General features: G+C 42.8%; 2 protein-coding genes across 3 annotated transcripts in view; one reads left to right on the forward strand and one right to left on the reverse strand.

Annotated features, from left to right (window-relative positions):
- Nucleotides 1–14255, forward strand: part of fam135b (family with sequence similarity 135 member B) — a 675785-nt gene that overhangs the window by 323343 nt on the left and 338187 nt on the right. The window lies entirely within an intron of this gene.
- Nucleotides 1–14255, reverse strand: part of khdrbs3 (KH domain containing, RNA binding, signal transduction associated 3) — a 176240-nt gene that overhangs the window by 65903 nt on the left and 96082 nt on the right. For both annotated transcript variants that reach the window (XR_007451470.1, XM_049602111.1), the window contains exon 4: nucleotides 557–703. Coding sequence is in view for 1 of the 2 variants with exons in the window: in XM_049602111.1 (XP_049458068.1) it covers nucleotides 557–703 (147 nt within the window). In the remaining variant the exon portion in view is untranslated. The remainder of the gene's footprint in view (nucleotides 1–556; nucleotides 704–14255) is intronic.

A 14255-nucleotide genomic window follows, 5' to 3' on the forward strand; every position in this document is an offset into this window, starting at 1 on the left:
CACAGTTGTTTTTGCCACTAAATTAAAACACATAATTAACATGGAAATAGGTCTTTAATCATAAAGTGACTGATATGATTGTCATGTGTCCGCTCTATCGATAAATATGTTTCATGGCAACAGCAGAGAGAGGCAACATGGAGGAGGGATGGGGGAGGGGTCTGCTGATAATTAATGATGAGATGTAAATCATCATAGCTCTGAGCATTGGAGAGATCATCCATAATGAATGGAGGAAGAGTAAATAAGCTCCATGCTGCATGCTGCTGCCAAGGAGAGGTTGGCCCGCGCAGAGATCCCCTCCTGCGCTCTTTTATTCCTGTTATACCCACGACTTCCCACTCAGGATCACACACATCGAATCAGCACACACACACTCCTGCCCTGACAGAATTACAGTGCAAGTAACAGACAAAGAGTGCAAGGGAAAGTTGTCTCTTCTGTTTCTTTCTTCACTGTGGACAGGCTGAAAATGAGTCAGCCCGGGCACAAAGAGCTCCTGGAAAGAAATCCAGGAGCAGAAAGTGTGTGTATGTGAGGAAGGAAGGGAACGTACTGGTATGAGAAACTTCTTGATCTCCTCCAGAGCATGACCCATCCTGGCGTAGGCCTCAGCTGGCGGGGCGAACACCTCGATGAGGACGTGCAGGTCTTCGTTCAGGTGGTGATATTTGGCCTCGCCGCTCTGCCGTAGCTCTTCCTCCTGATGGGACAAAAAAAACACTTTGGTATCATATATCTGTCGAGGGAACGGGCGCGAGTTAGCTGTCACAGTCAGCAACATTTATCTTATTTTTTCTGTATTTCAGCAGGATTTACTGCGGGGAGTTTTTCCATAACTGTTGCATAATGAGGTCTGATGCCTCGGTGCGGGAGAGTTACAAAAAGACAGACAGAAAATATTTATGTGGGTTCTTGTAAATGTATATGTCTGCGAACAGGCAATCCCTACAATCTCTTCCACCGCGGCTGTCACTTTTAAGCGATTGCTTTTGTCCTCACACAGCTGCTTGTCCTCATAACAAATGTACAGATGAAGTACGTGCTTGCATGCACTTGATCATAATATCTCCTCCGCTTCATGCATTTTATCTCATCTGTGCAATCACTGCGGCTCTGTTAAAATGAATTCAGCAGCTTTAGGAAGCAAGAATACACTATAAAGAAAAAGAAAAGCAAGAGTGCCAAGAAGGGAACTGCCCACTGGTCCGACAGTCCATTGGTCCGACAGTCCATTGGTCCGACAGCCCATTGGTTCGACAGCCCATTGTTCCGAAGTCTGTTCCAAAATCATCATGATGCCCTGTGGTTAAGGTCTGGTTAGGTTTAGGCACAAAAACCACTTGGTTAGGGTCAGGAAAAGATCATGGTGTGGGTCAAAATGAAAAAGAAAGTGACAAACACATAAGCCGTGAGCCTGCTTCGCCTCAAGCCTTTCCCAGCTGATCCAGAGCCGGTCGCGGCGCACCATCAAGGCAGAAATATGCCCGCCGGGAGCCGTTCAGCACCGCGGACCGTCGGACTGATGGGATGTCGGACCAATGGGCTGTCGGACCAACGACATGGACCCGCCAAGAATGAGTATTCTGATCGTAGATTTTACTTCCTCCACAGTTCCTCCTCAACTGTAGTTGAAACTATTGAGTTCTGGTTGTAACCATACTTAACAATTAAAATCTTGTAAGATGGAGGTAGAGCCACAACGATCTACAATTGTGAATGTTCTCTGGTGTCTTTATTCCTCCATGACAGTAAACTGAATGTCTTTGATTTGTGGACAAAACAAGACATTTAAGAACGTCGTCCTGGGCTTTGGGATATACTCATCAACATTTTCATCATTTTCTGACTCTTTATAAACAACGAATCAAGAAAGTAATCTACAAATTAATCGCAGCTGTAACAGGGTGGTTAGCACTGTCACCTCACAGCAAGGTTTGATCCCAGGAGGGAGCCCTTCTGTGTGGAGTTTGCATGTTCTCCCTGTGTCAGCGTGAGTTTTCTCTGGGTACTCCAGCTTCCTCCCACAGTAAATGGACCTGCATTTGTATAGCGCCTTGCTAGTCATCTAGTGACCACTGCTTTTTATACTACGAGTCACATTCACCCATTCACACACACATTCATTCTGGCAGCCGAGGCTACCATACAAGGTACCACCTGCTACTCAGTTTTAACACACTCACACACCAATGGAACAGCCATCGGGAGCAATTTGGGGTTCAGTATCTTGCTCAAGGATACTTCAACATGCAGCCTGGAGGAGCCCGGGATCGAACCGCTGACCTTTCGATTGGTGGATGACCTGCTCTACAGCCGCTCCCAAAGACATGCAGGATAACTGACCTATGGCTAAGCCCCGCCCTCAAACGCGATGAGCCAATCACAGTCCATATAGCCATTCCCATACACTCAAAAATGGTCAAACGGTGTGCATGGGGTACATGCAACTCTGACACAAGGTATCCTGAGAGGCTGGGCGACCAGGTGTATTTTTACACTTTAAACCACATCTCAAGCGAGAAAAGTGTCTCCTTTGGATAAAGTTGTGTGGTAACGTTAGACCACAACATCAACTCAACGTGAATAAGATTAACAATGATGTCTACATCTGTTCTAAGGTAAGTCAACATTGTGTTTGAGGCAACATATTGTCACTTTGCTGGAAAGAAATATAAAGTTATCTTTAACATCTCTAGCTAACGTTAGCTAAAGTTAGCCTAACGTTAGCTCCTAGCTGCGTTGTTCATCATGTCACCTTGTTTGCTGGGAGTTCATTAGCCTATTTTGTTCTAGTTTTGTACTTTGGTGATGGTACATCATTGTTAGCTGTTGTCCAAAGGGCTCTAGTTAAGCTAACGTTAACTTCTGGAGCTTAGCTTCATTAACTTATCTGTAATGGCAGAGATAACAAAGGTTGGCAAACGTTATGCTGAATGATTCAGTGTAAATACTGTAGCACCAAACTAACGGAGAGACACTCTTGGTAAAGATGGTAAAAAGGCCGTTATCCTTTTCTCATATTCTGAGCCAAAAACCTTAACTTCAGTGGCACTTTAACTTGTTGTCTTTGATGGTGACGGCAACCAGATGCGGTTCACAAGCGTACACTGTGACCTGTAAATTTTGGCTTGTAATTTAAGCTTTTCATCGAGCTTCTCAACAATAAAATGATGAATATATCCCTCCAATGTGTAGTTTAGGCCCTTTTGGTTACTTCTCAATGACATCTGATCGTTATGTCCCCAAAAATCATCAATTGCCTCCTGTGAAATGCCGTGTACTGTGACACCTGCCATAGCGCCGGGCACTGAATGTTGATAGTTTGTCTGAGTGAGTGGAGGGGGCGTGGCTTAGCCATAGGTCAATTGGTGGCTCTAAATTGTCGTAGGTGTGAATGTGAGTGTGAATGGTTGTCTGTCTCTATGTGTCAGCCCTGCGATAGTCTGGTGACATGTCCAGGGTGTACCCTGCCTCTTGCCCAATGTCAGATAGGCTCCAGCCCCTCCGCGAGCCCCAAGAGGATAAGCGGTTAGAAAATGGATGGATGGATGCAGCTGTAGATGGAGGTCAACAAAGCAAGGGGCCCCAAGGGTCCTTGAGGAATTTCCAAGAGGTTCCCAGAAAATTGGGGAATATTTCATTTTCACTGTTAAATTCACCATGGAAGTGAGCCCAACATGTGTAAGAGTCATAAGAGTGACTGTTCTGATTATAGATTAAATTTCATCTAAGCTTATCACCTCAACTGTAGTTGGCAACAATAGAATTCTGGTCTTAATATCAGTGTATCCTCATACAGTGGTGTGCATGGTATAAAAATGCACACGTAACGACTCATATATCTAACAAATGAGCATCCCATGAATGATGTCACATATGTAATGTTAAGTTACATATGTAAAGAAAAGCAATGCACTTTTGTAAAGTTATGCAGGTTGGGTTTAGGCAAGTAGAGGTTAAGGAAAAGAAACATGTCGACAGCATACCTTGAAATAGCTCAAAGTACACTTGGTTTCACACAGTTTAGAATACCATCTTGCATCCACTGCCCCAAATTGCTTACCTTAGACTACTTCTGTCTTTACTCCCATCAGTGCATTTGTCAAGTGATTGCAGGCTTTTCGCAGGTAATTACATGGGTTATACACAACTTACTGGGTCATTATTACGTGGGTTACGGATGATTGTAGTACATAACTTTTCATAGGCAAGGCAAGGCAATTTTATTTATATAGCACCATTCATACACAAGGCAATTCAATGTGCTTTATAAGAGAAATACGTTAAGATAAAAAATGAAAGGAACAATAGATCATTAAAAACAAAAGCTAAAAGCAAGAAAAACAGTGCAGAAAATGCATTTAAAAAGCAAACATAAAGCAAAAGCAACAGCAGACAAATATAAAAACAATAGCTACAGATTATCCTAACAATAAGTTACATATCTAGTTCACTGGTAAGCTGCAGTAAATCGTAATGTTTTAAGCCCTGATTTAAATGAGTTGACAGTTTCAGCCGACCTCAGATATTCTGGAAGTTTGTTCCACAGGTGGGGAGCATAGAAACTACAGGCTGCTTCACCTTGTTTGGTTTTGATCCTGGGAACACTGAGTAAACCTGTTCCAGATGACCTGAGGGGTCTGGATGCTTCATAACGTACAAGTATATCAGACATGCATTTAGGCCCGAGACCATTTAGTGCTTTATAGACAAGTAACAAGATTTTAAAGTCTATCCTTTGACACACAGGAAGCCAGTGCAGTGATTTAAGCACTGGTGTAATGTGCTCCACTCGTCTTGGTTTTGGTGAGGACTCTGGCAGCAGCGTTCTGGACGAGCTGCAGTTGTCTGATTGATTTTTTACTCAGGCCTGTGAAGACACTGTTACAATAGTCCAGCCTGCTGAAAATGAAAGCATGAACAAGTTTTTCTGTATCTTGTTTAGACAGAAATTCTTTTATTCTTGCTATGTTTTTAAGGTGGTAGTAGGCTGATTTAGTAATTGTCTTAATGTGACTATTGAAATTTAGGTCTGAGTCCAGAACTACACCAAGATTTCTGGCTTGATTTGTAGGTTTTAGTGTCATGGCGTCAAGGTGAGCACTGACTATTGATCTTTGTTCTTTGGGGCCAAAAACAACTATCTCAGTTTTTTCTGTGTTTAGTTGTAGAAAATTCTGGCACATCCACGTATTGATTTCGTCAATGCACTTATTTAATAGATATAGGGGACTGTAGTCATCTGGTGACACTGTTATGTAAAGTTGTGTGTCATCTGCATAAGTATGGTAGGAGATGTTATGATATTCCATAATCTGAGCAAGAGGGAGCATATAGATGTTGAACAGAAGAGGCCCAAGAATGGACCTCTGAGGAACTCCACATGTAATTTTTGTTCGCACAGATTCATAATTGCCAAGTGACACAAAGAAATCCCTGTCTTGTAAATAAGATTTAAACCAATTTAGCACAGTGCCAGAAAGTCCCACAAACTTTTCTAGTCTGTCGAGCAGTATGTTATGGTCAACTGTGTCGAATGCAGCACTGAGGTCCAGTAATACCAGAACCGAAATCTTTGATGCATCACTGCTCAGATGAATGTCATTTAAAACTTTTACAAGTGCAGTCTCAGTGCTGTGATGTGCTCGAAATCCAGCCTGAAAGGCATCAAAGGAATTGTTTTGCTCCAAGAAGGTGTTAAGTTGCTGAAAAACAACCATAGGTAACAACCATAATCTTTTTGAATGGAAGCCCTTGACGCAAAATTCCAACTGGGGTCCCGGACCTAATGTGTACCAATTTAGGGGTCCTTCAAAGGGAAAAGGTTGAGAACCAGCGGTCTAAACTAATGGTTCTCAACCTTTTGTGCCACGGGACCCACAGTGGTCCTTGAGGGATTTCCAAGGGGCTCCCAGAAAGATGGGGAGTACTTTATTTTAATTGTTAAATTCATCATGGATTTGAGCCCAATGTGTTTATCTCCTCCACTTTAGTTGGCAACAATATAATTCTGGTCATAACAGCAATGTATCCTCATACAGTGGTTTGTAAGATATCACACAAAAATGCACATGCAACAATTCCTATATCTAACAAATGAGCATCCCATGAATGACGTTACATATGTAATAAAAAACTACATACTGTTGTAAAGTTATGCAGGTTAGGTTAAGGAAAAGAAACACACTGAAACACGAACCTGAAAATAACTCAAAGTACACTTGCCTTCACACGTTTCAGAACACTTCTTGGGGTGTTTGGGAGTCATTAATCGCCCCATATTCACCGCCCAAGTAGTCTACTTACCTATGCAGACTACTTATTTTTCTGCTCCTGTCAGTGCATTTGTCAAGTGATTGCAGGCTTTTTGCAGGTAATTACATGGGTTATACACAAAGTACTGGGTCATGATTACGTGGGTTATAGATGATTATGGTGCATAACTTTTCTCAGGTATACATCAACAGTGCATGAGTACAGCCTGATTGTATCTAACAACCATTATCATTTCAGATGAAGGTCCCTGAAGCTAAATCTTATCAAATGGGTGTCGGTGATCTACGATGTATCAATCTTGAGGTCCTTGATACAGAAAAAGGTTGAGAACCACTGGTTTAGACCTTAAACAAATGACAAATCTGATTTAATTGTCAACAGCAGTACACAACAGAATACAGAAACAGAAAGTCCAAGACAAAAAGAAATCAAAATACTCGACACTCTTCACTTGACTGGCAGGTGATTCCTGGCAAGTAAAGTGCGAAAGACCACAGCAATCAACACACTGCACCAGAGAGACTAATTAAAAGTAAAGCTCTAAAGGATTATCACCTTGAAAAGGATAATAATAAACACTTTTAGATGGCATCCATGCAACCCTGCCTCCTACAAGCATTCATATTAACTTCCTTGTCTAGTATGTATTAAAGAAACATGATTTGGTACGGATACCCATGGTGACTCAAGGATTGACCCTTCTGACCTGTCCTTCAGTCAAAATGCTCACTTCATCAGTGAACGATCTCTTCATCTACAACATGGATTGACACAGATTTTGGTACAGACATTCCTGTCCCTCAGGGGATGAATCATAATTCCTCTGTTGATCCCCTGACTTTTTTCCTGAAGATTGACTGTTGAATGGATTACCGTGCAATTTGGTGAACACATGCGCAGTGAACTTTGGTGATCCCATGCTTTCGTATCGAGCACCATCACTGGTCAAATTTTGCCCAGTACTTTGGTTTAGCCATTAAATATTTCGGTTCCCTTTGCTATGAATATTGCAGCCTCACAGAGCCACAAGCATGGCTGTCGACTGCACATTTTATCGCATGTGTTGTTAGGTTTAGACAAAACACTTGGCTGGTTCAGTTAACTTTCACAGTCACATCACGGTCACATTGTTGTTGACACAGATATGTTTAGTGTGGTAATGTTTACTATGTACACCTTTTTAGTTTAGTATGTTAGCGTGCTTATACACAAAGTACTAAACACAAAGTACAGCTACTTCAGGTATCTGCTCATTAACCAGTGACGATATTTTTGATTGTAAATGAATCACAATCAACCTCAATGGGATGCTTAAGAAGTCAGAGGATCACCAAAGTTGTTCAGGTACTTCCACTGATGACTACACATGTCTGTAAAAGTTTTCATGACAATTCACCCAACAGTTGCTGAGTTATTTCCGTCTGAACCAAAGTGGTAAACTGTCTGACCAACATGGAGCCACGCTGCTGGCTTGGCAGAAAATGTAACACAGACAAACGAGATTACATGTACTGTATTATAATGGTACTTCAGATCAGCTGTATGTGTTAGTTAGTTTTTTGTTTTTTTTTTAGAGCTGATCTGTGGTGGTCATATTTCAAAACGCTGTCTTCATTAATAAACAGATCCATCCATTCTGATGTCAATTGCAAGATGTCGATCAATTTGTTAGGTCAGGCGTGTTGTGACTGACGCTGCCAATAAAGTCTGTTCGAAACAGCTGCTACATGAGACTTACATTTCAATGACGCCTTTACTTGAATGCTTTGCACTGAGTAACACAAACACAGTGGTGTCTCAGTTCACTAGCTGGAGAAAATACCAAGTATTTCAGTGGCTGACAACAACTCTAAAAAAAATCTTATCACCCGTTGCCACCACAAGTGCTGGTAGTGCAACTAATTCATGTTTCGAATTAAATAACCCAACTAAAACTACTGACATTTAAACAGGATCATTACTTGTTACTTTTGTCTTAATCATAGCAGAAAACAAAACCAATCCACAATTTTTTTCCTAGTTCTGATGTCACATCACCCGTAGTAACACATAGTTCAGGTGAGTTGTGCTCAGTGTGTTTATATTTGGGAGAACGACTGACAGAGAGACAGGAGGAGAAGGTGGAAGGTGGGCTATTGCATGTAAGGTTTATGTAAGCTCTTAACAACAACGTTACTCTGAACGCTGGAGTTGCACTGTGCACATTTAGATGGTTTTCTCAAGGCAACTGAATCGAACGCAACTGGACTCAGTTTTGTCTTAGAAGATGTTTCACCTCTTATCCAAGACGCTTCATCAGTTCATGCTTGTCTGACTAGGCTGGAACTAGTCTGACAAACTGGAGTGGAAACAACCCAGGTATTTCACCTCTGGGGAGGTCTTCACAAGGCCAATGATGTCACTGGTTCGTTAGTGCTCCAATGGTGTGTCAACAACGGTCGCTGAAACTCCTGCTGCAACGGTGGTCGTTGGAGTCGTTAGAGTCACATGAGGCCATTTGTGAACGACCATTGTTTTTTGAGGTTAAGCTGTTAAATCTCCTGGGCATGAAAGGACAGCACTATAGGTGGGGGATAGGTGGTGTCGCAGACCTCCTCCCCTATTGAGAGATGTCTGTCTTCCCTGTCCAAAATGTGCACATTGCTGTCTTCGAAGGAGTGTACTTTCTCCTTGAGGTGTAAATAGACAGCTGAGTCTTGCCCTGACGAGTTAGCACTTCTGTGTTGGGCCATGCGTTTGTTTAGTGGTTGTTTTGTTTCACCAATGTACAAGATGGTTTGCATTTGTATGGCAACGTTCTAGACTTTTGACCACTCACCTGTCACATTCACACATTCACACACACATTCACACACTGGTGGCCGAGGCTACCATACAGGATGCCACTTGCTACTCAGCAACCATTCACATTCTCTCACACACTGATGGAACAGCCACCGGGTACAATTTGGGGTTCAGTATCTTGCCCGACGACAGTTCAAGATGTGGACTGGCTGAGCTGGGGATTGAACTGCCAATCTTCAAATTAGAGGACGACCCGCTCTACATCTGAGACCTTCCGGCAACGCAATGAATGGCATAAATCCATCAATCAGCATCTGACTGTCACTGTGTACACAGTAACTGACATTCCAGGCTCTTGAGCTTGCTTTCTTGGAAATATGAACTTAAGTTTTGCCTCCTCAAGATCAAGAACCACATATCTCCATAGTGGTTTGTTGTAGTCTATGTGCAGGATGTAAATTACTGTTGAGGTCACTTTTATTTTATTAGGCCCATCAAGATAACAAATTACTGTCAATTGTCTGAGAAACAGTTCCACTACTTAGTTTTCATCAGAATGGCAATGGAGACAGTCACAGATAAAGTCTGACAGTTTTATTGTCCCACACTGAGCCACAGCTACACTAAAACAATATAGCTATTTGTGCATTCATAGCAATCAGAAGCAAAAGTTACTTTTAAGTGTGGTGATTTAATAACTTTTGAGAGAAGTAACTAACTTATTACTAATTTTAGTAACTTGCACAACACTGGCCACTACAGAGGGCGTGAACATGTAGAAAGTTACAGATTTTAGCTTTAACCAGGTGAGGATATACGCCATGTATTGTTGTTTAGTTACGTACTCAAACCCCTGAAAGCAGAGCAAATGTTACTCGCTCCTCTCCAGCTCTGCCTGAAGAAGCCCAGTTCATTTAGACTGCAGTATGAACCATGTAAACAGTGAGGGGTTGCACAGGCCATTCAGGCCCGACAGAAGCAGGCCAGTATAATGTTATTGATGGCGAGAAATAGGACAGCAAAAACCCCAAATGTCTCCCAACACATTACACAAAGGAAACAACAGGTTTGGCGTCCCAGTTTCTCCCTTTCAACAAAAAAAAGGAAAAAAAGTCTTCTCCAGGGCCTCTCCAATGGCGGCAACTTCCTCTTCCCCTTCTCCCTCTCCAGCACCGTGCAAGCCAGTGTCTCTGATGTCACCTAATTATAAATAACCTTCTTTTAAGAGTGCCTGTGGTATGTTAATGATATGTTAATTTCCCCCATAAATCTGTGCTTTACGAGCAGAGGGCCCCTTTGCGCATAGCACCAGCCCTGACGGAGCTGCTGGTGTCGAGCAGGGAGCGAAAGCAGGGTGTTGGAAAGAGACGACTGCTTGCAGATCTGTCTCTCCTTTTTCCTTTCATGTGTTCCTTTGTATATTTGCATGAAAAAAAGGAGATGTGAAAAACAATCATTAGCTAGTGCTTTAACTATCCTCTGTCAAAATAACAGACGAACCAGTCTGACATTAGCACGTGTCATCTGAGGACTTCCTTTTTATTTATTTGTTCTTTTGGTCCATCTTTCCATCTTTTCCAGTCTATTCAACATGTTCAAAGTGACAGTGTTACACCAAGTGAATATCTCATTTGGTATGAAGCCAATCTGTTAGTGTGACCACATCATTTGCATATGATATCATAGATATAATAGCAGTTTTCATACGAGCGGGCCCCTCCCCCAGCGCTGATAAGAAGCATCGGTGATCCAGCAGAGTCCCATAGCAGCTAAGCAGCCCATGGCGGGAGATTACAGCTGTCTGTATCTCATATCTACTGGCAGCATCTTTCTCCTGTTCACATTTTTTTTCCTCTAAATCTGCTTATGAAAAGCCGTTCACCCTGGAAACAGAAGGCCACAGCGCTCTGGACGCAGGAGCTCCTGCAGACGGAGCTCAGAGGTAAAGAATATTTTCAAGCTGGGAGCATCACATTCAAATGAAATTAAAGACAGACACTAGATGAAGTGCAGAGCTCTATCAGCTTTGTTCATCTACACTTCTGACACACATATTTTGAGGAAATCTCTCTAGCAGCTTGTAGCAATCATCAGCAGCACCAAGAGGAGCCATACTGTATCTGCCCCTTACTGGTCTCCCTTTACTGGTAAAAGAGTGGCAGGGGCACCTCAGGGGCTGAAAAATGAAGCCAAAAACTGCAGTTCCTTTAATGGATCCTCTTGACGCTGGCTCCAGGAGAGTGTCAATCCCCATAGACCCCCATATTAAAATAGAGTGCTCCAGGGATGACGTTTTTCTGTAGGCTGATGCAGAAGTTAGTGTCGCCCTGGTTTCCTCATCAGAGAGCTTTAGGATTGTTAAGGCTGCGGCCATATATTGTAACATTTATTGCATGTATATTGTATTTTTATGTGAGAGTAAGACCTCTTCTTTTCTGAGGATCTGTGCCAGGTGCCGCTCCCGTCTCCTTCCCTGAGTGGTGGGTTCTGGCTGGTCGTGGCTGCTGCTGATTGGCTGTCGCGGGGGCTTGGCCTTTTTAAACCCCGGCCATCTGTCAAAATTCGAGGGTCGTTTTGACAGCAGCGTTCCTCCTCGTCCCGACGCCAAACCTGCCTGTGCCTTAGTAAACTGATTATTGTGTTTTCTGACTGGAGAGCGGTGAGCTTGAGCTGAATGGTTAAATTGTTGTTTGTGTCCTGCCGCTACAAGCGGTGAGCCGGTTGTCTGCAGCCGACCCGTTGCAGCGCTAAACAGCATTTTTCTTTGTCAACTGCACGTCACTTGTAAATATTTGTATGTAGCACTAAGCAGTAGGGGTGAGCTGCCATTTATGTTGAACTGTTTTCTCCTGTTTTTGTTTAGTTTAGGAAGTTAGGTTTAGTAATTGTATTTTTGTTTCTTTTCTTTCACGTAGGATTTAGTTAGTATTTTGGGAAAGATAGTTTGTTTTATTTGTTGTTTTGGCCTGGGCTCACCCTGAAGAAAAGCTTCCTTATTTATAAAACTGTGTTTATATTTGTGTGATGGTGAATAAACTCACCTTTTTTTTGTCGTGCATTACCTTGTGTCAGCTCAGTTTTATGTTACACTTCCCGACCCCTAGACGGGTGCGTAACAAGGATTTTTTTCATTGAATTTTGGATTACTATAGAAACTAAGCTCTGTGGCAAACAGACGTTTATGGTACTCAGTTTTGTTCAGCAAGATTATCTTTACAAATGCACACCATTTTTATGATTTTTGATGCCTAAAGCAATCGGCAGAAGTTAAATGCTAACGTTAGGCTATAAACAAACTACACTTTGGTTGCATGATCTTTTTTTTTTTTTTTTTGATATTTCTGGGGACTTTTTGCCCTTAATTGTTGGAACAAATATAATGTGAAGGTGACGGGAGGTTGTATGATTTAACATTCCCTACCACAACGAGGCCATGCTCTGCGTATGACATCCTGTCGTCTCACCAAGCCTCTTGTAGGCATCGCCTTTTCTAAGACACATAGAAGCTTCATAACAGACGAGTGGGGTATGTACTGATGTATTTTATGCCATAGAACCAAACATGAAAGCCTCCTAAGCTTTTTGTAAAACACAGACCTTATTTCAGGCATCTGACCAAAAAGTCATTCAAAAAATGCAAGGGAACTGGAAGTGCAAAAACTCATTTATGGATTCGAGGACTCTCTCCTTACAGCAGAAATAAATGTGTTTAAATCCTGCTACAAAAAAGGTTCTGGCCTTTATAGATACTTTCCCCATTAATGACAACTTTTAATTTTGATATCTGTCACCTATTTAAGTGTTATTAAGGCTTAAAGTTATGCATAATTAAAGGCATGGCCGCTTTGAGTGACAGGAGGGTGCCATTCCAGTCGTTACCATTGGAACAACATTGGTATAGACGTAGCAGCAATTGTTGTCACTATTTCAGTGTATTTAAGCTCTTGAAAGTTAACTGAAACATTGTGGTCACCCAATGCTGCGCTCGTTTTGTACTCGGAGGTCGGAAGTGGGAATGACGTCACCTCCGAGTTGACGACAGTTTTTGCATTCTAGTTGACGACGGTGGACAAGTTGGAAAAAAAACATGAACGCCCGCAAGAAAGCCTTTGTTGCCCTTGCACTTTTGGAGTATAAACAGCTTCAAAACCATCATTCACTCCAACTGATGAAAGCCGCAGATGAGGCTGACCTAATGTAAAAAAAAATAAGATAAAATTGCTGTAAACAGTACTTTAGCACTATGTATGTGACCGACAGCCATCTTGAATTGGTAAGTCAGGGTTGATGCGGTCGCTCCGAGTTGGAAATCCGATCTCAGGGTGCGTTCGAGTTTAAACTTCCGACTGGGAACTGTGAATTTCCGACCTCCGAGTACAAAACGAATGCAACATAAAAGGTCCTGTTCAGTAGGGTTGGGTCAATATGAGGAAAAAAAAAAACAGTCCCGTTTTTGTGAAAAACTGCATCAAGTCAGTAATACCGGATTTTCGCCACTTGGGGGTGCAATTGACTCATTTAAAATAAAAAACGACCACAGGACAACAGAGTGACAGTAACACGTTGTTTCTTTTTGTCTGTGCAAACAAGGGTTGCCTCCTTCGTCTGGCTCACAGCCAAAGTGTTGCCATATTGGCCCATTCTTTGATTTCTTCAAGACTAAATTGTTCGCCATTATCGACTCCCCGTCACTGTTAGAGAAACTCCAGGCAACAGTAGAGGCCTCGACGCATGCGCACTCGCACCCCCTAGCTCAGTCCCTGCCCCACCCCCACCCCCTCTCTCTCCTGCTCGCTGTGCGCTTGGCAAAGAGGCAGACACAGGTGCTCACAGACTCGGGCGTACTATAAGCGGAGTGGACTCCGCGAGGAATGTCCGCAGTCATTCGGGCTTCCATAGTCAAGTGCACTTCCGCGTTGTGAAAAATACATGCCGAGCAGTCTTTTGTGTGACACTGGTGCGCGGAGCGGAGTCCACGCGGTCGTAAAATCTGAGCTTTGCGCGCACAGGGCTTGCGGACGTCCGCTTTTAGTCCGGGCGGACCTCCGCGGAGTCTGCTCCGCATATGTTCCACCGTAAAATTACCTATGCAGTCCGGTCGGTCTCAAAAAAAAAAAAAACCCAGTCCAAGACGGAGTACTGAACCGAATTGGTATTACCGAGAACCGACCCAACCCTACTGTTCAGCGTTT

The sequence above is a fragment of the Epinephelus fuscoguttatus genome, linkage group LG17 (genome assembly GCF_011397635.1).
Source record: "Epinephelus fuscoguttatus linkage group LG17, E.fuscoguttatus.final_Chr_v1".
Taxonomy (NCBI): Eukaryota; Metazoa; Chordata; class Actinopteri; order Perciformes; family Serranidae; genus Epinephelus; species Epinephelus fuscoguttatus.